The following is a 27,735-nucleotide window of genomic DNA, read 5'->3' on the forward strand; positions in this document are numbered from 1 at the left end:
AATTAGCCAACTGTGAAGAGGTCACAGGTTCTGGAGCCAAAATGGACGAAACAAACTAATTTTTTCCAGACGAATCACTCTTTTTTTGGAGAAAACTGAGAGACTCGCAGAAAAATTAATGATTTAATATTTAATTTTAATTCATATTTTTCCCCCTGACGTGTTCTTTATTGGACGTAGAGGGTAAGTAGAGCCAAACGTTGATTAACCGCCGTCTTTTAGCTAAATGTGGCCGTTTGAGGTTAGCATAGTGAGCATACACACCATATAGCGCAACATCTTTGCTAGCTCTGAGGCATATGGATGCCCCCTCCCTCCCTGGCTCCTCACCATAGGCTCCTCACTCTTAGCATCACATTTTTCCGCCGTCTTTTCCTGAGTCATTGTGTTGCACCGGCCGTCTCCCGAGAGGTTTTCAGCGGCTTTCTGGCTCCCGTCGGGTCCCTGAGGTGAACATATTCGACGACATTTGAGATGACGGAAGTGGCCTCAAGCCGCCCTGAGATGACAGGTGAGGACAATTAAACATTTCCGTTATTCCCAATAAGATGTCAGGGAATGGGTGTGTAATGTACTGGGACACAGATGCAGACACCTTATTTGCAGAGATGGACAAACCAGTGCAAAAGTCCACCACTTCTTTTTGTGCTGCTATGCTTTGTACCTGATATTTTACATTTTACACAATAATGTCACCAAAAAAAGGGTGTGGTATGTTTTTGTAAAGCATCTACAAATATATTTACCATTACTGGAGATCATTTTTTAAGTATTTGCATTGTTACTGCATCATTTTCATTGTTACTGCATCATTTTCGTTGTTACTGCATCATTTTCAGCATTTGACATGTAATAGTGACGTCAGGAAGTGGTAAAAAACAAACCTATTGCAGTTGGAATATGTGTTCAATACTCAAAATTAGTTAGGGGTGTTGGGATATGGGTGCATATGTGCATGTGCATGGATATGCAATAAAAGTCAAATGAAATGTGCTGCACCAAATGAATTGACAAAACACAAAATGAAAATTCAGATACTCGCAGAATAAACAATCAAGTGAAACATTAAAATATCCCTGACTAACTTTGAGTAGTGTGTTTAAATCTGCAATACATGCCACTGCATTTCATACGTGTAGCATTTTAGAAAAATACAAAATAGGGCAATAAATTGTATGATGTACAGCATATTCTCAATGAAAATGTTCTTTTTGATATCCTGCGTTATATTTCCTCATTTCTACGTTCATGTGCACCCCTGTTCACTGACTGACAGGCTGTCTACTACATGTTCAGAGGGATGTTCCTTAAATCAGCTGTGTTCCTTGATCCAAACAGCAGCTTTGTGCTCAAATGTCACATACCTCAACTGAAAGAAGCTGTTACCACCTTTAAAATGTGTGATTCAGCTGATTTTGCTCTTTTTTTTGTGTGCATGTTATGTCATCTTGAGTGAAGATGAAGCAGACTAAAACCCACAGGACACTTGGGATTTAGCTCAGATTTGCATACATTAGCATATCTAATGACTGTGTGTGTGTGTGTTCAGAGGGCGTTTGCAGCCGTCCCCTGTGTGTTTGATGCCTGTTAGTCGTCCTCTGGCAGATTTTATGTCAGCGTGATAGATTGAGAAACAAAAACATAACAGGAAGAAGGCTGAGGGTTACACTCAGGGGTCCTACACTGACAGCCTATACTGACACCTGACCCTAAAGGCACTGCAGTGGCTGACAGGAGATTTATTGCATTTGGATGCCACACAAGACTTGGAGTCCATTCCATATTAACAAATGCAGGAGTCAGCTTTACATTTTTAGTCGTATTTGCCTCCCGGCCAGCGTAGTGTGAATCGTGTCTGACTGTTCTCTCCAAAACACAGCGCTGGCCCCTCCTCCCGCCCTCCTCAACCCCAGTAGGAATGCGTCTCCTTCTCGATCGCCGTCCACTCACAGCAGCCCTTCAGGTACATTACTAATCACATTCACATGCTTTGATGTGCTTCCACTATCTTCGTAATCCAGGGCAGAACTAATGGAAAGTATGAAAAAATCAAGATGAGGGAAACACCAACCGAGCGGCAGTGCATGTGGTGTCTGGGTCCACCTCTAAGTATCCTGTGTCAGATTTGTGATCTTTAGATTTTCCCATGTTTTGTAATATTGTTTTTTTTAATCTGTTATATCTAGGACTTGTGAGGAAAACTCAGAAGCACAGGCACGCAGATAAAACAATAAGATGCGACATGAAACCACCCCTTAATATAAAACATATGTGTAACCTGGAGGCAGCTGAACTGATCTATTTATTTTTCTTTTACCTGTCTCAAGTCTCCCGGCGGCATTTAGCAAAAGAGCGAGGGGAGGACAGAGAGAAGACACAAGGTATGAGTAACTCTCCAGCTGGTGGAGCTCTGTGTGGTCTGTCCTGTTCATCTGTCACTGGCACACACACACACACACACACACACAGACACATTCATTGTGGGTGCAGTGTGGTAGAGGAAGTATTCAAATCCTTTGGGTATATATTTTATTTATAACTTTTTTCAGAAAGAAAAGATCAAAGGTGAACAAACAGGAACATCACACGCCTCCCCTGTCCTTCCTATCACATGTAACAGAATATAAAAACAAATGTTTAAGTGATGTGCTGTGATATAGTCAATCCAAGTTGCCATATCTGTTTAAACCTACTTGTTTTCAGGTCAGATAAAGGAGACATAATGTGTGAAGAAACATCAGTGTTGATATTATGTCAAAGATGTCTACTGTGCACGCTAACCAGCTAGCCCCAGCCCGTCCTGTGTCGAATACCACCTTGTATCACAAGAGGTGATCGTCTGATAGCGGGCTTAATCGCCTTGTTAACTCACTTCATTCAAACAGAAACTAAATAAAACTCACCAAAACAGTCTTGGTTTGTCTTTCCAGATTCACCTCTGGTTTGGTCCAAATAAACCCTCAGTTCACAGAGTAAGATGTGAAAATATTCCAGCTCTTCACGTCATGTTTTCACCCACTGCTGATGCCCAGAGTCTTAGTCCTGGTCAGAGCCGCTGTAAATCACCTTCGTAGTGTATCCCCTGTCCCAATCCAGACAAACTCTATGGCTGCTGGCCATGAGCTCATTCACTAATGATAGCTAGCTACAGCCAAGGATGGCAGCAGTTGTCAGTTACTGCCACCTACACGTTTGGATCTACCGTCGAAATTCTGTCAATGTTTTAATAAACTATACCTTTAAATCTGTCTTCTTGGGGTCCCAGAAACATTTTGTATTCAGGGATTTTTTATTTGAAAACCAACAGTAGAGAGTTGACAGGAAATGAAAAGAGAGAGAGTCATGGAATAAAACAAAGGCCTTCAACTCAACACTCCCAGCTTACTGTGTGTCAGCTGGTTTGTGCTAATTTAATGGAAAATTGGCTTTTGAAAATGCACCACTGAGCCACGATATTGACATGATGAAGGCCCTGTGGCGGGGCCTGCTTTACATGCAACCTTAAGACCCTGACATGAAGGGGTCCCTGTGTCAGAAGCTATTATTAAGACCTTTATTATTTCAGCTTTGTTGCGCACCCGCTCATTTATGCTCAGGGGCTCCTAAAAGGTTAATCCAGCCATGTAGTGAAGTAACAAGTACAATATTTCTCTCTGAAATTAAGTGGAGAAGAAGCAGAAAATCTCCCGTAATAGACAGAAAATACTTTAATCCCTCAAAATAAGTATTTGAGTAAATGTACTGTACTAACCTGCGACCTCTGACATTCGTATGTGTGTTCAGAGATGTTGGAGGTGCTGCACGACAAGGAGCGTCGCGTGCAGCAGCGGCTGGACCGCAGCGCCGAGGAGCGAGGGAGGAAGATGGAGGAGCAGAAGAAGAAGGAGCAGAAGCGCAGGACAGCGGCAGAGGAGAAGAGACGGCAGCAGCAAGAGGCAGAGAAGGTCAGAGGTCACAGCACACTAATGACGCATTCACGACACATTAGTTGGAGTGAGGACAACAGGACGACATCAGGCAACCACTGACACTATTTTTACAGTTAAATATTCAGACAAAATAAATAAGCAAGATTCAGTTTGATCCCTAAACAGAAACAAGTTGTACAAGAAGGTAAAATAAAGTAATAAATTATAGTAAAAAGTTGAATAAATGCTGAATATAGTGATCTAAAGATAAGCAAACTAGAAATAACTAAAAAGTATCAAAACTGGAATAGGAAGCAGAAACATATTACAACTTTACTATGTTCGTTTTTTCAGTAACATAATACGATTAATATAGATCAAAATATTTTGAGATTTATTATTCCAATTTGAAATATTTACTTATTAGTTACTCAATTTGTAAATGAAATTATTTGTATTAGTCTGAGAATTTTGACTTATGGACGATGTTATCACAATATGATTACATAGTACATATACACATATACAGTATAAAGAATATGTATATACATACATCCCAAATATTTGCAAAATCATTTTTAAAATATTCAAATTGATGTTCATTGCAGCAAATTGTGTTTCAATATTAAAGATTAATTAAAGAAAAACAGCTTGTTTTATACATTTTTAACCACAATATGTTTGAAATTATTGTAAAAATTGTATTGAGATGATACAAAATCATTCAGGTACAATTCAGGTAAAGGTAGAGTAACAGTCCTGAAACATCACCCTGAGCCCACGTTGTCATCTCATTAATAGACGTAAATAAAGCAGAACTGACATGTACATTCTCCTCCAAAGAACGTGTCATGTATTCCTCTGTCTCCTTCATCTCACCTCTCCATCCATGACTAATTAATCCCTTCTGTCCAACCATCAGTCTGTTGTTCACACTCACAAACTGAAAGCTTGGGTTGGTAGATTATCCTAGAAACGGTGTCTTAACATCCTGACAATCAGTAAATCAAACGCTCATACAAATAAAAGGAAAAAAATCCAGTGTCTGTGTCTGTCGCGGGCCTCTGAAAAGCCCATCCTGTCGTCTCATATGGCCTGTAGAGAGAGAGTGCAGCCAATGCTAACGAACAAGCTTGAATACCCATATGTGTTTAATACATTCATGTTAGGAGTTTCCTTAAATGTTAGTGAAACATGATGTAGTTGGATATGGTTCATGATGGCATCAATGTGCTGCACTCCCAGTAAACACAGAGTCGTTGATTAACGTATATATCTGATTTGAATAACTAAGTGAGGTTATAAAACAAAGCCGAAAAAGCTCGACTTGCCGGCGATAACAATACCTGGATCTTCCATGTTGTGTGCACTAGAGACTTCTGCTAACCGAGCCGGCGTTTAGTGCCCAGCTAACTGAAATGGGGATAAAATAATGTAATCCTGTGGCTCTTCTAGACTTTCCATATTTTATTGTTTGCTTATGGGTAAATGTCTTTTTGAGCCCCAGTGCATCACGTGATGATGTATTTGCGCAGTTTGGCCACTTCCAAGGTCGGCTTCACAGCCTGGTGCTCTTCCTGGGGGCTTGACATCACCGTGCTGGCCAGTGAGAGCTACAGGGCAGTCGATGTCAGTGTAGTCAGGCATGTGTTGGTAATTGGGTTGTATCTCCTTGGTTTCTCCAATCTTACCAACCCCAGCTTTAAAAGCTGAGTCACAGGAGAACTTAGACCACACTGCCCTCTGTGATGAAAGTCATCTTCTTTCCTTTCCTTTTTTTTCCCCTCTGAGCTCTCTGCCACTGAATTAATTGTGTCGATTCCATAACCCAGTCAGTGTACTTCCAGCAGCTGAACTAGAGTTTAAGGAGCAGCAAGTAATTAATGCAGGAGCTCTAATGACTTTCTGTCAGCTGACCAATTGTGTGCATTCAACTGAAACATGAAAAGTTTTCGCCGTTAGAGTTGAAGCCACAGTGCATCGGTGCTGAATTTAACCTCCCCAACATCCTGTCCAATCCTCGACACCTCAACGGATCAACACACACAAAATACTGTGGAATACAATATATCACATTAAATACAGTATATAATATATATATCCTTTATTTAGATTGGAAGTCACATTGAGGACAAGACGACATAAAAACAAATCACAATAGCAGTACAATAAAATATATTTCATAACATATTAAGGCATGTGTGAGGCAACTCCAGCGGGCAGTGAGCACTTCCATTATTCTACGTTTAGATTAATTTAAAGATATCTGCCAGCCTCCAGTCTGAATAGAAGGCACTTTGAACTGAAGCAATTTTATAGTTTTAGTAAATCAACCCCGGTTTGAGAAATATTGCACACTTGTTCAGCCAACTACGAAGTTCAAGGAAGTTTAAAGAGTCCTCCAGTGATTTATTGTTCCACTCAGCCTCACGATTGATAGTTGACAAAAAGGATCCAGATCGATGCAGCAGATCCAGAGATATTATCCTTTTTATTCCATGCATGTGCTTGTAATGTCAAATGTAGACTGGAGCAGTTAGAGTGAACCGCTCCACTCACTTCCCTCCAACTCCACACCAACAGATTTTCTTTATTTTCAAACTTAAAGTCTTAAGCTGAGTCAAGTGAGATCTCTTGAGGACATTTATACTTATCTCAGCTCCCTCTGGAGACACCAAAGTCTTTATACTTCTTTTTGTCACACAATCCGTAGGACTCCTGAACACCTGGAAACACACTTTGATGTGTAAACTTAAATATAGAAATGGAGTTTGGCTCAAGGTTGACGCCACTTCAGATCCTCTCTTATTTCTTCCTGTGTCTTGTGCCTTTATGTCCACATGTAGAAAATTAGAAATAAACAATATATGATAAGAAAGAATGTGAAGGAAAATTGCCTAAAAACCCTCGACTGTAACCTAAAAGAAATAGTAACAGTTGTGTATCGATTCAATTTACAGCATGGTAAAAGACGGAGACATTACTTAACAACAATTCATCCCGTCTGTTATACAAGTATAACGAATCAGACAAGGCCACCCTCACACACGTTAGTTCATTTATGGAGTATGCGCAAACACTATGTAAAATCTTCAAATCGTCAACGTCCGCACCAACAGAAGCTCCTCTCTCCCACAGAAAACACTGCTCCTGAATGCCTCGTCAGTAGTCCCGCTTTAATTCTGTGACTTCGTGACATCACACTACATCACACTACATCACTAAATCACGCATTTGCACAATCTATGTCTAGAGGCTAGTTTGGCACGCAAGAATTAATTTAGCACAGCTGCACGGTTGTTGTTAGCGGTGCTGGCTTAGACATGTGTGAGCTGACCAATCAGAGGAGACTGGGTATTCAGGAGGGGGGTGGCCTTAAAGAGACAGGAGCTAAAACAGTGAGTGTATAAAAAAACTGATGTTTTTTTGAGCATTAAAGCATGTAAACCTATTCTACTAGTAACCCAGAATAAAATGATGAACCTGAAAATGAGCTCAATATGTCTCCTTTAGAATATGTTTTAAAATAAAATGAAATAAAAATGTTGTGCATGTAGTACAACTGTAAACTGTAAAATGTCCTGCCTCCTTGTCAGTGTTTGATGACCACATTTGAAGGATCTTTGTGTATATTGGATTTTTTGCTCTCCTATATCTGTAAAAGTATCAATTGGGCTCTAGCTGTTGACGTTTTTGTGTTGATAAGTCCCTCATTGAATCAAAAAAGGAGCGTATCCTGTCTTGCGTAAAATGGTAATTTTGTAAATGCAGCTGAAACGCCATCTGTAACAGAAATGGTTTTGTGGGAAAGGAGATTTTTCTGTCCATGAAACATGAATAAAACTCTCGGCTCTACGTGAGTCATGAGTGGGCATCACTTGGCTCAGAACCATTGACTCATATTATTACAAACAGAAATAATCTGCTGCGTTTGTGCGATAACCCTTTCAGCTGGAACATAAATTATTAGTGTCTGCTGAAATGCTAAGCAGCACATAAAGGGTTAACAAGCCAGTGATCCACAGAGAGTTCACCACTGGGGGGGGGGGGGGGGGTCACTGTCTATTGATTTAAGGGCTCTGTTTGCATGCTAACAGCCCCTCCCCCCCTCCCCCCTCCACACACTCATAAGCATATCTTAATGACATAATGATTGGTCAGTCTCACTGGGCGATGACATCACCACCAGCGTATCATGTGCCGCTTACTGGAACAGACAGTCGATGCTCGCATTGCTGTGACAAGCACATAATTCACCTCTGAAAAGGAAAAGACGTCTGTGGAATCAATGAGTTTAGATTATTTAGAAGAAAACACGGCGTGCTTCAATACAGGATTTAAACCTGTTAATGTTAACGTAGTCTGTTACTGTGAGCATTAACTGTTTTCTCGTAAAGCTATTTTAGTCACAGTTACGGCTGCAAGGAACGATTATTTTATTATCTTTTTCGTTTTCTGATCTATAAAATGTCAGAAAATATGCTCATCACAATTAGACAGGAAACAAGTGAAGTCTTCAGTTGTCAGATCAACACTCTAGTCAATACTAGACACGAGATAGTCAATATATATCATATCAATATCATTTTTGCTCAGTAAGTGACTGAAAACAATAAATCCATTGTCAAATTTATCATAGATTAATATTTTCTCACTCTCACTTAACAGTTAACACTTTAAATGTAGAAATTATATTATATACTTAATAATTAATTACATAACAAAAAGCTTAAATAAATGTAAATAATTATGTTATTTTCCGCCTCATCGCCACCATAAATAAATAAATACATCACAAATTAAATGAGGCACTTCTTCCATCTTTTTTCCTTGTTAAAAGGTTTTTCCTCACTCGAATCGAGGAAACAGAGGATGTCGTTCTCTGTACAGATTATTAAGCCCGCTGAGGCAACGTGATTGTAATTGATTTATTCATGGTGGCAGTTATACATACATTTCCATACATTTTTATTTATTTCCTCTGTATTTCTATATTTAGTTTCAGCCTTTAAAACCCTCCGTAGTAGTGAACAGGTAGGTTCCTTTAATTTTCAGACTGCAGATATAAATTTGTCCATCATGACTAAACTAAAAACCTTCTCATAGAAATAGAAACACAGTTTTGTGCAGAGAGATTTTGTGAGGGAGGGTTGATTTGTGTTTGTGTTATAATAAACCAAACACTTCATTATTCTGTGCTGTATCGGTTGTTCCTGCTGGACATATTCTCCTGAATCACAGTAAACGACTCTGCTGCAGTCTTTGTTCCTCTTTGATCTTTATCTCCAGTATATCCCTCTCCACTTTTATCCTTCTCCCCCCTCATCCTACAGTTCTTCTCTCTCTTTTTAAATCCCTCGTCCTCACCCCAACCCCCTTCCTCCTCCTCCTCCTCCTCCTCCTCCTCCTCCTCATCCTCCCATCGCTTCTCCTCCCTCCTGCAGTCTGTGCGTGACTCTGCATGCACCTTCAGCAAACCCACCCACAATGCTGAGGTGTGGCATTTCCATCCTTTATATATCGACAGTATTCTGGAGCAGTGTATCAGCTGTATATTGTGCAATTACTGTACAAACAGCTGCTTACTAACACCGCCACATTAATAGCTGTCGACTGAATAACCAGAATAGGATGTGGTTGTGAATAGAAAGCTCTCCTAAGCATCTTAATTTATTGTGTTTGGCCTGTTACAACAACCATGTCTGCGTGTGATTATAGATACAGTAGACATAAAGAACAGCTAGCTGAGCCATGAGCTAATTAGCAAATGAGCTAGCTAGTTGCAGTCAATGATAGCTAGCAAAGAGCAGCAGTTGGCGGTTACTCTGCTGATATGCTGCCTCATGTGATTATTTCAGAGCTACCTTTGAATTCGGGCCATCTTCTACAAATCACACCTTTAATTGAGCTCAGAGAAAGTTTACACTTTGAGCTGTGAATGTGAAAACAGCCCTCTGGTGTCAAACTTTGCATACACATTTTTCTACACAGTGAAGCTCAAACAAACTGTAGGAACAATAAGAGAGACACAGTTTTGACTGGAGGAGGACTTTAGGTCTTTTAGCTCGCCTGCCGTCGGCAGTAATGGTAGTTATAACATGTTTTTGTACGTGGTTGCAGGCTGTCGGGAGATGTTACACACTTATAAAGTAAAAGTGTGATTATTGTGACAGTGGATTGTGCTGCAGGCAGCGGTTCAATCCTTTTTGGGAAGTTATTTTTATATACTGCTGGGAAGTGCAGCCAAACATGTGGTTAATAACTCCAGAACATACTAAACTGTATACTTTTTCATGTATTTAACAGGCCTGCAGAACAACCGTAATGTCCCATGAAACGCAGGGAATATCTAATATCGAATATCAATCATATTAATATATATTAATCAAGAGATGCTGTATGGTCACCGGACCTGACTATATTTTAAACTGTTCAGATGATGGTAGTATAAAGAAGAGAAGGATTTGTGTATTATCTACAACACTAAAATATATTAAGATCTGAGGCAATGAGCTGCTCGTCAATCAGTCCAAATGAATACAATTACAGAATTATATTCTTCATGCTAGCCACACACTACCCATGGATGAATGCACATTTCTTACACTTTACAATGAATGTCAACTAGAATGGTTGAGTGCATACCTCTGCCAACAGTCCCCATTAACTCAATCAAGCCCAATCCAATGTCAAACTTGTAACTTTAAGTGCTGAACCATAATTCAAGATCACCAGATTTAGGATCGACATCAAATTGTACTCACTCATAGATACCAGACACCTAAATATGCCTGATGTTTTTCATCGAGATCCATTGTAATTACTTGAGAAATTAACAAAAATGGCAAAAATGTCATAATGTTAAAGAAAGTGAGACAAAAAAAATCCTGCATCCGTCCCTTTATCTGGATCTTTATCTTGGGGGAAGTAATTAGTTTGTCAAAATGACATTTTTGAAATGGAAGTCCACATGATAAAAAAGACGAGAAAATATAGATGAGATAGATAATATAGATTATTTTATTATTACTAACCAAACAATTCAATTCATACATTCACAGAATAAACAAAACAATCTGTTTTCTAAAATGTGTTGTGTGTACTATATTATATTGCTGCTGTGTTGTGGTCAAGTATGTATTTCTATTAAACTACTGTATGTTTGACAGTATGTTATACTGGGTGTAGCAGGGCTGCACGATAGGGACTTTTTCCCCAATAATTGAAATACATTTTAAAAATGAATTGCTAACCTGTAGTATATGCACACCTGAGTGTAAGAAAGACTCAGATGTAGTGAGCTCTTTGTTTTATTTGATGTTTCATAGCTGTGTTAAGACTTTTCCCCTCGTGTTGTGACGACGTGTGTGGCTGTTGTCTACATTGCGTCGCTCTACACGGGTGCAGCAGATCGGCGTTACGAGTGCGACATCAGCGGTGTTGTTGTTCTTCTTCTCTGTGTTTATTGGCTGCTCACAGAACAACTTTAAAGGTGCATACCGCCACCTGCTGTGTGTAGATGCTGCACTTGTTTAGTCAACAAAAGCAATTTGGCTTTGATTTATCGGCTCTAATTTCTTTATCTGCTGATAACCAAAATTTTCCATTATTGGGCTGATAATTAATCTGACCGATATATATTGTGCATCCCTTGTGTGTAGAAACAAGGCAGAAGAAGGTAAAAAAGAGCAAAGGACAGGGGGAATAAAGAGCACTGGAGATGAAACAAATGCAACCAGTATCAATATCCAATCCACCTACTGTCTGCTGTCTGCGTGTGTGTGTGTGTGTTTGTGTGTGTGTGTGTGTGTGTGTGTGTGTGTGTGTGTGTGTGTGTGTGTGTGTGTGTGTGTGTGTGTGTTCATGCATGTGTGTGGGGGTGGTGGCGGGTTGCATTTGTTCCTTCCCCTCGGACTAAATTGCTCCGTGCAAAAGACTCAGTTATTAGAGAGAGAGAGGGAGGGAGATCGAGGTAGAGGCTGAGAGAGAGAGCGAGAGAGAGAGAGAGAGAGAGAGAGAGGAGGGGTGGGGTAAACAGTGGTGAGGTAGGAGAGAGAGAGACCGAGGCAGTCGATGTTACCTAGAGGGAGCGGCAGACAGACGGAGAGAGAGCAGAGCTGCTGTATCTCTGAGTGACAGCCCAGCCAGCGATCTGTGACACAGGACAGAAGAGGACGACGGACGGGCGCGGCTGCTGCATGCGGTAACCATGGCGCAGCCGAGCGCATCGCCAGGCGTTCGTCGCCGTAGCGATGGCTCAGTGAGAGAGTCTCTGTTCTTTCCTGTTTCTGAACGCAACGAGCAGGAGAGGCTGGAGGCCCTGGTCCGCCGGAGAGCCGGGGGTGCCGAGAGACGAGGAGGAGGAGGAGGAGGAAGTGGAGGAGGGGGGGAGGCGCGGGACCACCTGGATAACAGGCCTAAACGCTGGACGTGGGGAGGACCGCCTGACGGAGTAGAGGGTGAGTATGATGGGAGGTGGGGGGATGGAGAAAGATGATGTCAGCGGAGGGTTGGTTGTGAAGAGGGGGAACTGAAGGGGGGCTGGGAGGAGAGGGGGAGAGGAGGAGAGGTGTTTAGGGGGAGGTCTGGAGGTCAGGGGGAGAGGAAGAGGGGGATGGTGGGATGAAAGGGTGTGGACGACAAAGCAGAGGAGGGAGAGCGGGTGATGTGAGGATAAAGAGAGGAAGGTGAGTAGGAGCAGAAGTGATGGAGAAGGGCAGTGGATGGAAAAGGGTGTGGAGGCTGCAATGCAGGAGCTGCTCAGCGCTTTGTCTCCTCATCAGGGTTAGGAGAGGCTGTGTGTGTGTTTACAGTCACGTATGTCTGTATGTGTGCGGAGCGCTGCGTGTGAGCTGATGGTTTTGGCTTGTAAATGTGCCACAGGTGTGTGTTTGTATGTGAGTCATCGCTCTGTTGTCTCATTTCTGTTGCGTGAGGCCGGTTTAATTCCCAGAAGAGCAGGAGTTACACATCAACCTTGAACGCACCAAGGCCACGCACATAAACACAGACGAAGTGCGACATGAGACCGCTCACTCCATCAGCATCAATCTTTCTTAATTTATGCCTCTTTTTCATTCGTTCCCGTCATCCTCGTCCTCGCCGAGATATTTCAGCCGTCATGTCGGCCAGCGGGAGGCCAGAGCGCCACCAGCGAGGCTCGAGCTCCTGTGGTGCATTCATAACGCCATCAATTATTCACTGTACCCATCCGCCCAGCCGTCCTGGCACTGACCTGGGATCAGGGTCCACCCAGCAGCTCATCTGGCTCCGGCCCGGCTGACTGGCACAGAGGCTGCTCTGGGATCTGTCGGGCCCAGCAGAACGCTCACTGCAGCAGAAACAGCAGCATCTCATCTTACAGCTCCACTCGATTAAAGGACAGAGACTCACTAAAGACACAAAGTGTGTGTATGTGTGCTGCAGATTTTTCTCCGGTTCCAAGGTGGTCCAGTTAGAAATGTAGCCGCCTTTTTCTCGGTTTGATCTAACGGGTTTTCTCTCAGCCAAGAATGCATCACAACCAAGGCTGCATGAAACTGACACTGCAATGCTTTGGTTTTCTGCGATGTGCCGTATGAAAAAATACAGGAATTTTCACAGGATAACTTGAACACTTCTATTTGGAAATCAATAATCGTTGAAGAATGATTGGCATGATTTTGTCGTGGAGAGCAGGCCCTGCCTCGTCTGATAAATTGATCAGGAATGACTGGGATTGTTCCAATAACCCTTAAATCGGCCTACAGTTTGTAATATTACACCCTTCTCTTGAGTTTTCCTTTTGTGTCGAGCAGAAAATGTTGTAGCAGGACGTGTTTGAGTTAATTTGCCTTCCGTTGATGTGACTATTGTGCATGTGAACCGTGTGACGTGGATGCTGAAATGATCAATTGTGCAGCCCTAATCACAGCTGACTCATTCATGCTGACATGCTTTATGTTCTGAAACAATGACGGAGGCAATTGATTGGTCAATGATAAGCTGGACTTCCAGGCTATAAATCAACCAGTTATAACAGGCTACTTCAGCTTGAATAATACAACAGGAAGCTGACGGTCATCCATCACAAATGTCCAGGAGAAATGCAAAAGAGTCAAAACAGATTGTTTTGCTTGTGATTGGTTTAAAAACATGCAAACAAACTATCCCAGGATGAGAACTGGTGCAGCCAGTTTGACACAGTGCTGTGGAAAGAGGTCTGGCCATGAAAGACTTCATTTGATGGTCGGGTGCAGCCATTACAAACATGAAATCTCAAGTTATATTTGAGTTAGTTTCTATTCTGCACTGTAGCCTGAATCACTGTGACGTCACGTTACCGAAAACAGTCACTTCCTGGTCGATAGGGCGATTGATTCATTCATTCATTTCAGAGATATGTGAAATCTGCAAAACTTGTTTATTTCTGTTGTCATTATCAGTCGTAACCACAACGTTTACAGATACAGTTAAACACGTGGTCCGATCTATCTGACGTTTCTACTGTGCTCATTTTATGTATTGTGTTGCTTTGCTAACATCTGTGATAAACCAAATTTACCCAAAAGAAAAATCTTGAATTGTTGCTTTGATTTGACTGATCACGTCTGTGTGACCTGACCTATGTGGGGTGTTTTGATTGGTCATGAGCGGAGCGTCATGCCTGCCTTTTGTTGAGTAGGCAGTGTAGTTTAATGGTTTCTTTGTTTGTCTGTTTTAAGTGTGTTTATTGTTAATATTCCCAACGTCGATGTGCCGTAGATCCTGAGTCTGCACAGGGTGTTTTATTTTGAAAACTGAGCTGATGCTCTATGTCGTTCATTTATCCGACTTCCTGTCTGGCTCGATCTGCTCTGTGCAGCTTGACACGGCTGCTTTTTTTACTTTTATCAAAAATACTCTCGGCGTGTATTCAGAGGAGCAGACGGCTGCTTCTAGGACGCTTCTGAAACAACCGTGTCGCGGCCAGCTCATGTCACAAACATGCCTGGTAGAATCTGGAGGTGACTGTTAATTTGTAAAAACTCAAGCTATGATTTTCTTCAGTCTGTGGCCCGACAGGTGAATCAGGTCTCCAACCTAACGTTGAAAACATCAAACATGCATTTTAGATGAATGAGATGTGTGCGATGAGGTGTAAGCGATGCAGGGGTTTTATACGTCAGAGTTATTGCAAACAAACGTGATCGGTTCAACAACGTTATCAGCGTGAATCTTGGGTTGTTCCGTCACTTTGATCCAGACTAAAATATCTCAACAGCTACTGGATGGATCTCCATAAATGTTGTGCTTTTCGTGGTTCTCAGAGGATGAATCTTTTTGGTGATCCTTCTTCCACACATTTGATATTTATGGTTCAGAGATAAATGTCTCCACAGCTGGTGGATTTAATATCATGCAGGTTGGATTGTTCCTCAGCTGGAGTCATCATGTTGCATCTCCAGTCTTGTTATGTGTCACCTGATGATGATTTGATAAATTGAAGGTTGTGATGTGGCACTTCCTGCTGGGAATCTCGTGTGTCTCGGATGTTTGTTTGCTGTTTATGTCCGTCTGCGTGTGTGTTTGTGTGGATTGTTGTTACCTGTTTGTACGACGCAGGTGTACGAGTGTGCGTCAACATGTGTGAGTGTGTAACGCTTTGCTTTCTCCGCTCTGCTTCACCTGCTGCCCAGGTAACCCTAAGACCCCGCCCTGCCATGCCATTGGCTCTGCTCAGCCCAATGAGCTTCCTGCTGCTTCCAGCGCCAGCCAATCCCGTAACGGTACAGATCACATGACAGTGTGTGTGTGTGTGTGCCACGCTCATACCGCTACCCCGCCACCACCCCTGCTGGCTCACCTGCAGCTGTTTCTGTGTCTGCATGTGCGTGGACGTCTTTGTGCTGTCACATCGGCTCTTTTATCACCCCGGAGTGTGTTCACGATGTGTGTGTGGTGATGCATTCAGTGCAGTGTTGAGAAGAGCTATCTATTTTCTTTTTTTCTTTGACATGCATAAAAATATCTGCATACAGATGCAGCAGAAACTTAAGTTTGCACAGGTTCTCTCTCAGAAGTCTCTTCTACAAATCCTGCCTATCTGCAGCGCTTTGTGTCACACATGCAGAGATATCCAGCAGCACTCGTGTTGGGCCGACTCCCAACATGGAGGATAGGAACAATCAGATGATGAAAGCACACAGATGATTACAATAACATTTCTAAAAAAAAAAAGGTGTTTTAAGATCTTTTTTGAGATAGAAATAAGGGTACTCTTTGATATCGTACAGTCTAGTTTGTGACATATCGGGCAAGTATGTTGGCAGATATATGAAAATCTGGGCAGACAAAAGAGACTTTTGGTGTACCCTGAAATGTGAGTACTGCTTGAAGTTTTGCTATTTATGTAAGCACACATCTGTACAGTAGATTAGCGGTGTGTTGTCATCTTCAGAAAACGCTGCTGACTTGATTATAAATTTGTAGCATGGAATATTTTAAATACGCTCGGTGAGGCTCCATCTGTCTCCTATCTCTGCTCCTCAGTCTGATTACCAACTGCGTGATATTTGCATATTATAGCCAATTACTGTTTAGATTTTAATAATGTGACTTTGTTATTTGGCAACTGTCGACTCCCACAGCGAGGCCATTTTCAAAACCAACTAGAATTTGAGACACTTTTCTGTGTCTGATGTAAGTAAATTTAAGCCGTTTAGTAGCCTTGATTTGTTTTGGATTTTGTTGGACTAGTTATTGAATAGCAACTTGAATAGCTCCACAATTAAAAGTCATTATTTTGTGTTATGTAGTTTAGTATCATTCAATTAACTTGGTATTTACTTTGTCTGTTCTTTCAACTCATAACCTCCTGGTTAAAACACTTTTCTAATCTAAACGTCCAACATACTTCATATATTAGGCCTATTTCTGATTTACTGATAAATGATTATGCAGCTGACTAGCGATTAGTGATATTTCTCTCCATGAGTTGAAAAGACAGATGTACAAAGTTTATCAACATTTCTTTATGAATAGAAAAGAACGATGATGAAATCTGCAAGAGTGTGTTGTTGCTTTAAAGGAACAGTTCTACCAAATATGTAAACTCAGTCATCATCTCCTGCCTCCATGATGACGAAAGTCAGGTGAAGTTTCGTAGTCCACAAAACATTTCTGGAGCGTTACAGCAGAACAGCGTTGCAGCGTTCTCCTAAACTGAAGTAGCTGGAGACTAAAGTAAAAAAAACAACCAAAAACACATAAAATGGCTCCAGTGAGTGCTAACGCTTTTAGCTTAGCTGCTTCAGTGAAGATTTCGACTTAGAATATATATATATAAATATGTGTTTTCAAATCAATTTGGGATCTCCGGGTTTCTGAAGACCTGGATTACACTGGACGAGCTGTAAAAGAGTCCCCAGCTACTTCAGTTGTTTAGGAGAATGCTGCAGCGCTGTTTTGCTGTGCAGCTCCTGAAATGTTTTGGGTGAACTGTTCCTTTAAGGCAAACAAGTGTGTGACCTCCAACACTGATTGTGTGTTTACCGTATTTGTGTTCGTTCGTGTGTAACAGAAAAACATCAGTGCTGTTGTTCATCATTTTCAGCAGCAGTTCACGGCACACACAGCGTACTGACTTATGTTCTCCTCTGTGGCTCACGAGTGTCTGGTTTGGAGCCCCCACAACACACAAACATGCACACACAAAACACACACATACGCACAAACCCCCACCCATATCACAACAAAGGGCTGCTCCACTTCCTGTCTTCCTGGCCCAGGGCCGTGTTTAGTGATGCATACATATCGTTCTCAGCAGGGAACCCAGTCTGAACCCACCCCGTCCTCATCTACACACAGACACACAGACACACACACAATACATCACACCAGACATTTACCCTGTAGCTATCTGTGAAACTTATTAGACCCCACCTACACACCAGCAAGTGCAACCAGGTCAAAACACACACACGCACACACACACAACATCCACCAGACATTTCCAATCATCCCTGTCCGTGTTACAAAAGCAGCCACTGCAGAAATCAATGTCCTTTGTTTTGCACTTTTGCTCTAAAACCTGAGAGGAATGTCCCTGAAACCTGAAAATGTTCGGACTTGATCACCAGCTGCTGAGCAACATAAAGAAATATGTTTCGTAATATTACAGTTTTATTGTCTATTAAAGAAACCATCGGCTGCAGGATACTAGATGTAGACACCATCGTGAAGAGCAAAGAGTCCAAACAGTGAGAGCATCAAACAAAAAGAAATGAAATGAAATGAATCTGAATGATGGTGATTGTGCAGCACGACATTACGCTGCATCATCATCATCTTGTAGAGTCATCTCCCAGACGTTAACCTGAACGATAACGAACACATCATGTTGTCACGGTGCCTTCAGGTGCTGTGGGAAACATTTTCCTCTCAGTTTCACGCGACTGCAATGGCTGCCTCTGTATCCTCGTCATCCTCCATTTCATGATGAAGCAGGTTTGTCTCTGCTCTCTGTTCTGCTGCTTCATTTCTGTCTTACATCCACCAAGGTTAATTTATTCAGCAGCCTGCATGGCTTATCGACCGGCAGGATTATTTTCTGTGTGAGCTGGCAGTTTTGTGTTTGTCGTGTGATGAGTGTTTGTTTTGGGATCAGGGCATTTATTGAACATATTCGCGACATTTACATCATCCTTCGATCCGGCAGCAGTCAGTACTTTGGTTCACTGTCATGTGTGTGTCTGTGTTTCGTTCTTTTGTCATCAGTTGTTGACTTCCTGTCTCCGCCCGCGATGGATCCGCCAATCAACAAACAGCTCTCCAACTCTTCAGCCGCTCTGCATTCACCAGAGAGAGGTGAGACTTCACATTCAGGTATTAATTTTAGAAACCTCAACATGTTGAGTGATGCTGCAGCACACACAGTTCACCATGAGAGCTGAGTTCAGGAGCATCAGGAGAAGATTTACAGAAGATTTTGCTCAAGTGTGTCTCTTCTGATTTTCCTTGTTCTGTGTCAACGTCCTGTTGTGTGCATTTGTGTTTTTGTGTGTGTGGTTTTTTTTTTTATTCATCTTTATTCATTTTTATTCACCTGTCTGTGTGTGTGTCGGTCCATGACCCTTCAGTGTCTTTTGTGTCCCAACGAACAGCTTCCCCCAGCAACCAGAGACCGTACAGAAGCTCCTCAAACCGCAGGAGCATCGCTGGGTTCCCTGACGAGACGTCCAAAGCCAAAACACCCACGGTGAGTCCCCCACGGTTTTTCAAAATAAGAACACATTTCTCATAAACCTTGTTGGTTTATTTTGAAAAGAAGATAATACTCTGTTCTGTTCTGTTCCGTTACGAGCCATTTCAGTCCAACTGAAGGGCAGCCAGTGTCGAAATTAATCTTGTTAACGTGAAATAAAATTTCTGCATTTTGTTTTAAGATCCATACAGAAGCTCTACGACACATAGATTTGAAACATGATTGGTAACAAGTGACAAACCAAGATGTAATGCACAAAGTCACCGGGCCACGACCGGACTGAAGTAATAGATCAGATCATCTCATGATGTCAGTCTCTAATGTAGCTGTTATGAACAATATACTGTATATATTGTTTAAATTAATAAAACTGATGTTAATGTTGCGGTGACGTTATGATGTTTGTAAATGTGACTTGCAGGGTGAGCCTCCAAACACTCCGGTCCGCAGCTCTTCCTTCAGGGCCAACAGCAAGGGCCCCGCCACACCGAAACGGTACAAAACACACACACACAAACAGCACATGCACACCTCACTTGGGTTAGAGACCTGGTGACCTGATGTGGTTGTGTTGGTATTCAGGGTGAGGTCAAACAGGAGTCGCGCCCAGTCGCCCTGTTCCCCCGGCCAGTACCCTCCCTCCCCGCTTCGGCAGAGGGCCACCACCCCTGGCACCGACGACAGGGGCCACGCCGAGGTCAAAGGTCACAGCACACTGGAGAGGAAAGCAACCAAGTCTGAGACATCGGAGAAAAAGATCCCGAAATCCACCAGCAAAGAACTGAATGCAGGTAAAGTCACAGTCAGTGTGAAGAGTTTATTTATAGTCGTCAGCCTTGGTACAGTTTGTATTCGTAGGATAACTTCTCTTCGTCTTCGTCTTTCCGCTCTGTGTGGTTTCACATGAACTCATCGGTCTGGAAGAGATTTCATTTCCACACAGACCTTTGAAAGGAATAAATAATTAAAATAAGACTGCAAAAACAATCTCTTTTCTAAAAACACATATGTTATTACACTTCATTTGAGCTCGTTATTCTACGCTGAAGAATGATGATGACAATAACGACAACAACACATGAATGAGGTACATTACACCACCTCCACGCTCAACCATCCTTCGTCCCTCCACACGCACAGAGTCTCCGGGCACGCCCACAGGCAGGAGTGTTGGTGGGACGACGGACGCTGAGGAGGCGTCCAGACTGCTGGCAGAGAGAAGACGTCTGGCCCGAATACAGAAGGAGCAGGAGGAGAGACAACGGCAGGAGGAGGAAAGGTGTGTGTTCGAGCTGACACAGCTAGTTTTATATTTAACTCATTGACGACTATTATTCTTTAGCTTCTTCGTGGACTTTTTCCCAGACAAAACAAGACATTTCAAGCTGTGGATCTTGGAAAATGTAATTGTGTCCAAACAGTTCTGAAAGGCCAATAAACGTGACAAAAATCAACCCCCAAACACCAACAATCCTCTTCATCAGCACTGAAACTTTAAATATCCATTTAAAATCAATGACTGGGTCGGCAAACAGAATTAAGATGCCTTTGATTATCTTTAAATTAGGCAAGCGAAACGTTTTCGTTCTGTCCTATGGTGGCCTGCACAGCTCAAACCTCACGTCTGCCTTCAGGTTGAGGGCCGAGGAGGAGCTGAGGAGGCAGCAGGAGGCGAGAGAGAGGCAGGAGAGAGCTGCCATGCAGGCCGAGGAGGAGAGAGTGAGGCGGGAGGAGGACAGGAGGAACAAGGAGGACGAGGAGCGACGACAGAAGGAGCAGAGATGGAAGGACATGCAGGATCAGCTGGACAGAGAGGTCAGGTTACATCAGTGTGTTTATAATCGTGCGATGGGAGCTAACTTGTGTTTGAACCTACCCAGTTGATAATATTTATTTACTTATTTATTTGATATTTAGCTGATCGGAAATTGAATTAACAACTGAAATATTTATAATATAATACTTTGACTTCAGCAAAAATGATAATTACTGAGTGTCAGTGCTGGTTACTTTCTTGTTTAATTTTATGTGTAAGTTTTGGGATAAGTATAACCAAACACAAGCAAAGGGACCTAGATCTCCTCTAAAGACAGTAAACTGTATCATTGAGCCACACAAAACTGAGGACAGATGATAAAGTGTTTCCTTGATTTGAGGTGGTACCTGCCTCATTTTAGCATCAATAAGTTATTTCAAATGATAAAATATAGAAAGAGGATGTTATTGGCTGTGTTTCAGAGGGAGGAAGCCTTCCTGCGAGCCCAGAAGGAGGCAGAGAGGAAGAGACAGGAGAGAGAGCTGCTGCACATCCAGGAGGAGCAGGAGAGACTGCAGAGGAAGAAGGTACCAGAGATGGAAACTTAACAGCTGTTTCATGAATTATAGATTTCACGTCACTACATAAAAATCTCCTCACTAAAGTAGATTATTGAATTTGGTGAAAGGGGCAACCATCAAACATTGATACAATTAAAAAATAAGGTACAATTCGGGTTGAGCGATCCGGCTTAAAATAAAATCAAAAGATCAAAGATTAAAGTGGGACACTACTCTACGAGGTTACGTGAAAGTTTTAGATGTAAAAATTCTGCATTAAAATGACCGTGTGTTCTTACATTATCCTGAATGTGTCCAACCAATGTTAAAACCAGAAAAATCTACAAGTTTATTCAAGGTTTCATTTGGTCACCTGTCGCTATAACTTCCAGGAGAGAGTCAGAGAGTCAGAGAGTGAGGAGGTCGGTCAACGAGACGAAACATAACTGGTTGTGACTGTTGTCTGACTTGTGTTGTGTTTGTTTTCACAGAGAATTGAGGAGATCATGAAGAGAACACGTAAGAGTGAAGTGGAGCCTCTGTCGGCTGCTGCAGGTGAATATTTAACACATCGTCCTCCTTTAACGCAAACTACTGGACACTGTCGAGCTCACAATCTCATCTAATGACTTCATTTCCTGCACCGTGGCAGTTTGATTAAACTGTAACTCCCTGCACGACGTATTCCTTCCATTTTCTTTTTTTAGTTTTTATACTTTATCGTCTTTCTCCAGCATTTTTTTATTTTCTCTAAAGTGTAATGAGATCAGGCTCAGCTGCAGTGTGACTCAGCAGTGTCAGACAGGCAGGGGAACAGCGCCGCCTGATGGCCGAGTCCGACACCAAGAAATCTGCAGTATCAGATGAACTCTCTGATCCAAAGCGGCTTATATTACTACTGTTCCATCAGCACCGGTGACCCCAGAGGAAATGAAACACACAAGTCCTTCAATATTGAACAAAAAGTTACAGATTCTGACAAATTATCTAGAAAGAAATGTCTCAAAAATAGTGAGATTTGACTTATTGTCAGCGAACTGAGCCTGTGAACAACAGCCAAAACAACCCATGTACAGATATTTAAGTAGACTTTATGTTTCCACCCAGTTATTTATGAAATTATAGTTTTAAAAACGCTGTTTTCACAGTGTCTGACACGAGGGCAGAAGCTGCGGTCGCCTCAGAGGAGGACGCCCCGACTCCGGCTGAAGCCCCCGTCATCATGCTTGGACCGCTGGAGAAGAGCTGCGTGGACGAGCTGTCTGACGGAGTCCAGTCCATGGACGTCAGGTGAGACGTCTCCAAGATGTTTTCAGCCGTCTCTGGCTGTTTTCACACTTCATGCTCACTTTCAAAAATCTATCATCATTGACTCTGCTGGTTGCTGTTAGCAGCTGTTTTATAGTTTTTTTTTATACACACGTACATTTTGCACATTTCAGTTAGTTGGTCTGCCAAGTTGCGTCTGCGTTGAGGTTCCTGCCCACGTACCAATCAGCCTTTTTGGCTTCTTTCTTCAGTCATGCATTTCATTGTGATCCCATACTGCTAATGAAAACATCCACGAGGTTTGTACAGTAGAGGGTGTCTCCAATGAAGGAAGAAGGATTTATTGTCAGGGGAAATCTGACACGTTCATCTACAAAATACACAAGCATGGAGGCTGCTTTCATTCAGATCTCTGTCAAACGCACATCTTTTCATCATGAAGCCTTATCACTTGTTATTTAAAGGTGCAATGTGTAAAATATGGCCAGGATTTTGGTTTCAAACAACAGTGTTGACTTTGTGTCAAAGACGTCTGTGTACTGTGTTGCAGAGATGTCTACAGAAGTAAGCATGCTAACCAGCTAGCCTTCCTGTCTCATAATACCACTTTGTACCAAGGCGAGTTTGCTTCTTAATCTATTAGGTAAATAAAATAAACTCACAAAACCTCAAGAAAGGAAATATTCTCCTGTCTATTTTCCTCACTAAACAGGAAATACAACCGTACACCGTCTGAATCCAACACACTTCATTCAAACTCAACATGAAATAAATAAAACTCACCAGAACAGTGTTGGTTTGTCTCCACAGTCGCCTCTGGTTTGGTCCAAATAAATCCTCAGTTCACAGAGTACGATACAAATATTCTGGCTCTACACTTCGTTTTCACCAGCAGCTGATGTCCGACTCTCTTTCCTGTCCCCGCCTGTCGTGTCTTCTTGTCCCTGGAGACATAGTCCTGGTCGGAGCTGCTGTAAATTGCCTCTATAATATATCCCCTGTCTTCAAACTGACCTCCGTCACTCTCAGAGGCTGTGTTCAGTCCCAGTTTGGTGCCCAGCCATGTTCACTGGGAGGCTGCCAAGCCCAGTTGCCTCTGGTGACTCCCCCGTGATCCGTGCCTAATAGGGCCACTAGCTCCACGGTTATCTGAGGATAATTAGCTAACGGCAGCCAGTGGCTACAGCCAAAGATGACAACAGCAGAGAGTATAGTGAGCAGCAGTTAGCAGTCATGTTGCCCCTTATAGTTATGAAGATACCTTCAATAGGTGGCCACATTTTACTCTTTACACCTTTAATACTGAAACTTTATTTGGAAAAAAATGCAATTAATGAAATATTCTGTCTCTGTCATCATTGTGTCTTGAAGTTCTCCATCTGTCTCCATCAGTCCAGTGTCCAGGGAGGAGCAGGCGAGCGCTCACGAGTTTTCACCGGTCACAGAGGGGACGGACGGCTGCCCCCTCGACCACCTGATGGACCTCGACGGCCAGGGACGAGGACAGCGTCAGGGTGCAGAGACACCCCCTTACCCAAAACTGCAGGCCGGCAGCGGGGTCGGAGACCTCAACAAGAACCTGCTGATTCAAGCTTATAGCGCCGCCTCTGAATCCTCCCAGCTCATCCACAGCATTGGCCCGAGCAAACTGGACGTCCAGTAGCCAGGTAGAGACTGAAATGAGGGTTTCAAAGGGTTTAAAACACACACTGAAGGTGGCAATACACCTTATAGATCTGGATGATGTCATCGTATCGATCTGCTAACATTAATTGTCTTCTTGTCTGTTTCAGGAGCTTTTCGGGAGCTGGCGGGTTCAGTAGAAACAGGAGCAAGGAGAAACAGACCAAGAGACCTTCACCTCTGTCTGCGACAACAACAACAACAACAACAACAATCATCACTTCCATAAGGAGCAAATGCTGAATATCTCACTTCACATCTGTATTACCAACCTCGCAAACTCATAACAGTAAAGCTTCTGGACACATTTTGAGGCAGTGCAAAACGGGCAACTCTGACTCACAAACACAACAAAGTTTGGCAGAATCACGCAAATAATGTGAAGTATATTTATGACGTGGTTATGTGACAGAGCAGGAAGTGGGAACATCATTCATGTTTGCATGTTTTAGGAAAGTAAATCGACTGTAAACTTATAAAACTTGCTGTATAGGCGCGAGTTCGAGGTGCACACTGCACACATCAACGTTTTCATTCACAGATTTCACATTTTTTTGCATTTAAGACATTTCACTAAATCCTCCAACATCATACTGCGACGTTTTATGACCTTTTGTTCCTGACAAACATCAGCTCCTCTACATCTGTTCCTGTTGAGCCAGCATTGCCCGGCTGCACTGCCGCAAAACATCAAGTATCATCCGCTTTATACGGAAGCCGTGACAAGTGAGAGAAACAAATCTGGTGATCTATTTAAAGGTCTGATTTAAATTGTTTCCTCTCCTGTGTTTATGACTTAAGAGCAGAAGAAAAAAAATAAAGAAACTCAGATAGATTGTCCTGGTGAAACCTTTTCTCCCCACCTGATCTCACGTCATAAACACAGGACATAAACAGTTAAGAACGGACTTAGAAAATGGATGACAGGGTTTTGTTTTCTTTCACTTGCCTCTCTGGGCTTCCGTAGCTTTAACCCCTGCTTTTGTAAAACTGTAAATAGATCTGACTGGGTGGAGGAGTCTGTCGTGGTAGGCGCAGGGAGCGGCTCTGAGGGAAGCCGTGAATCAGACACTGTTGTGTGAATACTGTGTAGCATCTTCAGTGAGGACTAGCTAGTTGAGCTGTTTATGGTTGTAGCCGTGTACTTCAACAGTGTGTGAGAGTTTCTCTCTTTCTGTCGGTGTTTCTGATGGTTCCTGTGTGTTAATCTCACCTCCGACCTGCTCTACTGCTGACAGCGACTTCTATCAAACCCAGTCTGCTGTAGATTTCCCGTCACCCTGAAGCTGGAGAAACTCATCAACAACTGATATTATAACCCCGCTGTTGACCCGTAACACTTTTAGCCTTTAGCTTCGGTTTTTCTGCTGCTCATCGATGGACGTTTTGTGGAGCTGCAACAATCCACAGCAAGGATACGAAGAAAACCTGGGAGGGGAAAACGGACGGGGGAAAAAAATATGTGAAATGTCCTGTATTTTTATCTGCAGGTCAGGAAACATTGACACGTGTGTTGTGTATTTGTCTGGCACTGACTGTAACCACGCTAGCTGCAGTTTATAGTGTGCACTCACAGTAGTCGTGTGTTTCACTGCTCTGAAGACGCTTGTATCTCCACCTCAGCTCATCCCCCGACTAAAATATACCTCACCGATTCAGAACAGACTCTGGTGTGAAACAGCGTTCACCACCTCGCAGCTCATCACCTCTGAGGCCTTAAACCTCTGTGCAGTCAGCATCTTCCCTTAAAAACAACCCGTCCTCTGTGCTTTGCCTTCAGGCTGTGTTTCATCCAGCATGTGCACTTTTGCTGTTTAACGGCCCTTTTCCACTCAAATATTCTGGAAGTAGACAAACAAGAACTACAAATACTCCCTGAGGAGGTCTGCGTTTGATTGTCAGCTGCACCTGATGAGGCAGATCAGAAGGAAGTGACTGAGAATGGCAATTATGGGAAAGCAAGGCAGAGTTACCACCGAGATCAAGCAGCTCCAGAGGCCACAGGTTCATTTGGATGATCAGGGTCAGGCCAGGATTGTAGATACTAAAGTAATAAGACCAGACTCCCACCGCAGAACCTCGCCCGCCTGAAGTAAATTGACGAGCCTCCCACCAAACTCTGTAAACATTTCTGAGCATTTATGGAAAAGAATGATGATATTAAGGCAAAATGCTATTTTGCAACAACAAAAAAAGGATTTTAGTGTTCTCCAACAATACTTGGCACCAGACCATAATGTTTCCCTCCTTCCTTGATTTTCCTTAAATACTCAAAAATGTGTACAGAGTTTGGTTGATGCCTAATCAAAAAAACTAAGAATTTAGCATTTTTTTATCAGATTTCATTTCTTGTAAATTGTACTTCCCCACATTATGTCTGGTGCCATTTATATCATTCTGGTGAAAAATGACAAAAGACACCAACCAAACTCTGTGCAAATTTCTGAGTATTTAAGGAAAAATCCCATTCTATTCCATCCAATCAAACATTCAGTTATATTCTTACATTATGGTCTCGTGCCAAGTTGTGATGGAAGATACTGAATATCTTTGGTTTTCAGATGAAGGTCTGTTTTGTTTGTTTGTTTATTTTTGGCCTAAAAATCATCAAAAAATATTAGAAGCATCCTTTAAAAACACAATGTGTTAAAAGGATTGGACGTTTGAGGGTCGAATGCTCAGTTACAGTGTCGTCAACGATAACACCTGATTTATTTTGATTGATATTCACATTTAAATCTGTTGAGTTGGTTTACAGAAGGTGGTGTTCAGGGTGGGTTAATGCTGCTCAAACAGTCACAGGGCCTTTTTAGGGGGTTAGGAACCGTGAGGAAGGAATCAAATTTGGATCCAGGTGCAAAGAAAGCTCTTGAAAATCCTTCTAGACGTGGAAAAGCGGCTCTACTGCTCCTCCGAGGTGCCACGATGAGGGAAGAAAGGTGTTGACCCGTCACTGCTGCAACCTTCAGCGCATTTGCTTTTATGTTTCCACTCACCTGACGGCTTCCCTCTCTCCGTGTTAGCTCCTCCAGATTCTGCTGAAACTCATTGTAAGAGGGTCTCCTGGGTCCCCTTGTATATGAAGTCAAACTAAAGGACATAATGTTTATCCTAATATTACTTAACTCTGTGACACTGCAGCTTGGTGGAATATATCATTGTAGATGTGGTGCATGGATAACTGCTGAAAAAGACCAATAAACTTCATCAACCCATTTGTGTCGGTGAGCTGGATGAGTAAACATGTTTAACAGGCCGACTGAAGGGAAATGTTAAAGATTATAATCTGTATATTCTTCATGACAGCTGTAGTGTAGGCCTTCAGGCAGCCGCTTT

General features: G+C 42.5%; 1 protein-coding gene across 6 annotated transcripts; it reads left to right on the plus strand.

The window, feature by feature from the left end:
* Positions 1 to 27,614, plus strand: map7d2b (MAP7 domain containing 2b). 6 transcript variants are annotated; one of them, XM_084340744.1, is made up of 17 exons: positions 1 to 511; positions 1,880 to 1,963; positions 2,328 to 2,381; positions 3,784 to 3,944; positions 12,214 to 12,367; positions 15,566 to 15,655; positions 18,645 to 18,734; positions 19,007 to 19,125; positions 19,553 to 19,626; positions 19,714 to 19,922; positions 20,272 to 20,410; positions 20,766 to 20,946; positions 21,370 to 21,474; positions 21,939 to 22,002; positions 22,596 to 22,737; positions 24,088 to 24,383; positions 24,510 to 27,614. In XM_084340744.1, exons 1-16 carry the CDS (start codon positions 475 to 477, stop codon positions 24,377 to 24,379), a joined length of 1,995 nt encoding a protein of 664 aa, XP_084196870.1. In that variant the 5' UTR covers positions 1 to 474; the 3' UTR covers positions 24,380 to 24,383; positions 24,510 to 27,614. The 6 variants fall into 6 exon arrangements, with proteins under 6 accessions (XP_084196870.1, XP_084196873.1, XP_084196874.1 ...); XM_084340746.1 differs by having other exon boundaries at positions 4 to 511; positions 19,031 to 19,125; XM_084340745.1 differs by having other exon boundaries at positions 5 to 511; positions 24,109 to 24,383.
* The last annotated feature ends 121 nt before the right edge of the window (positions 27,615 to 27,735 follow it).

The sequence above is a fragment of the Pagrus pagrus genome (assembly GCF_965226575.1).
Source record: "Pagrus pagrus genome assembly, chromosome: 20".
NCBI lineage: Eukaryota > Metazoa > Chordata > Actinopteri > Spariformes > Sparidae > Pagrus > Pagrus pagrus.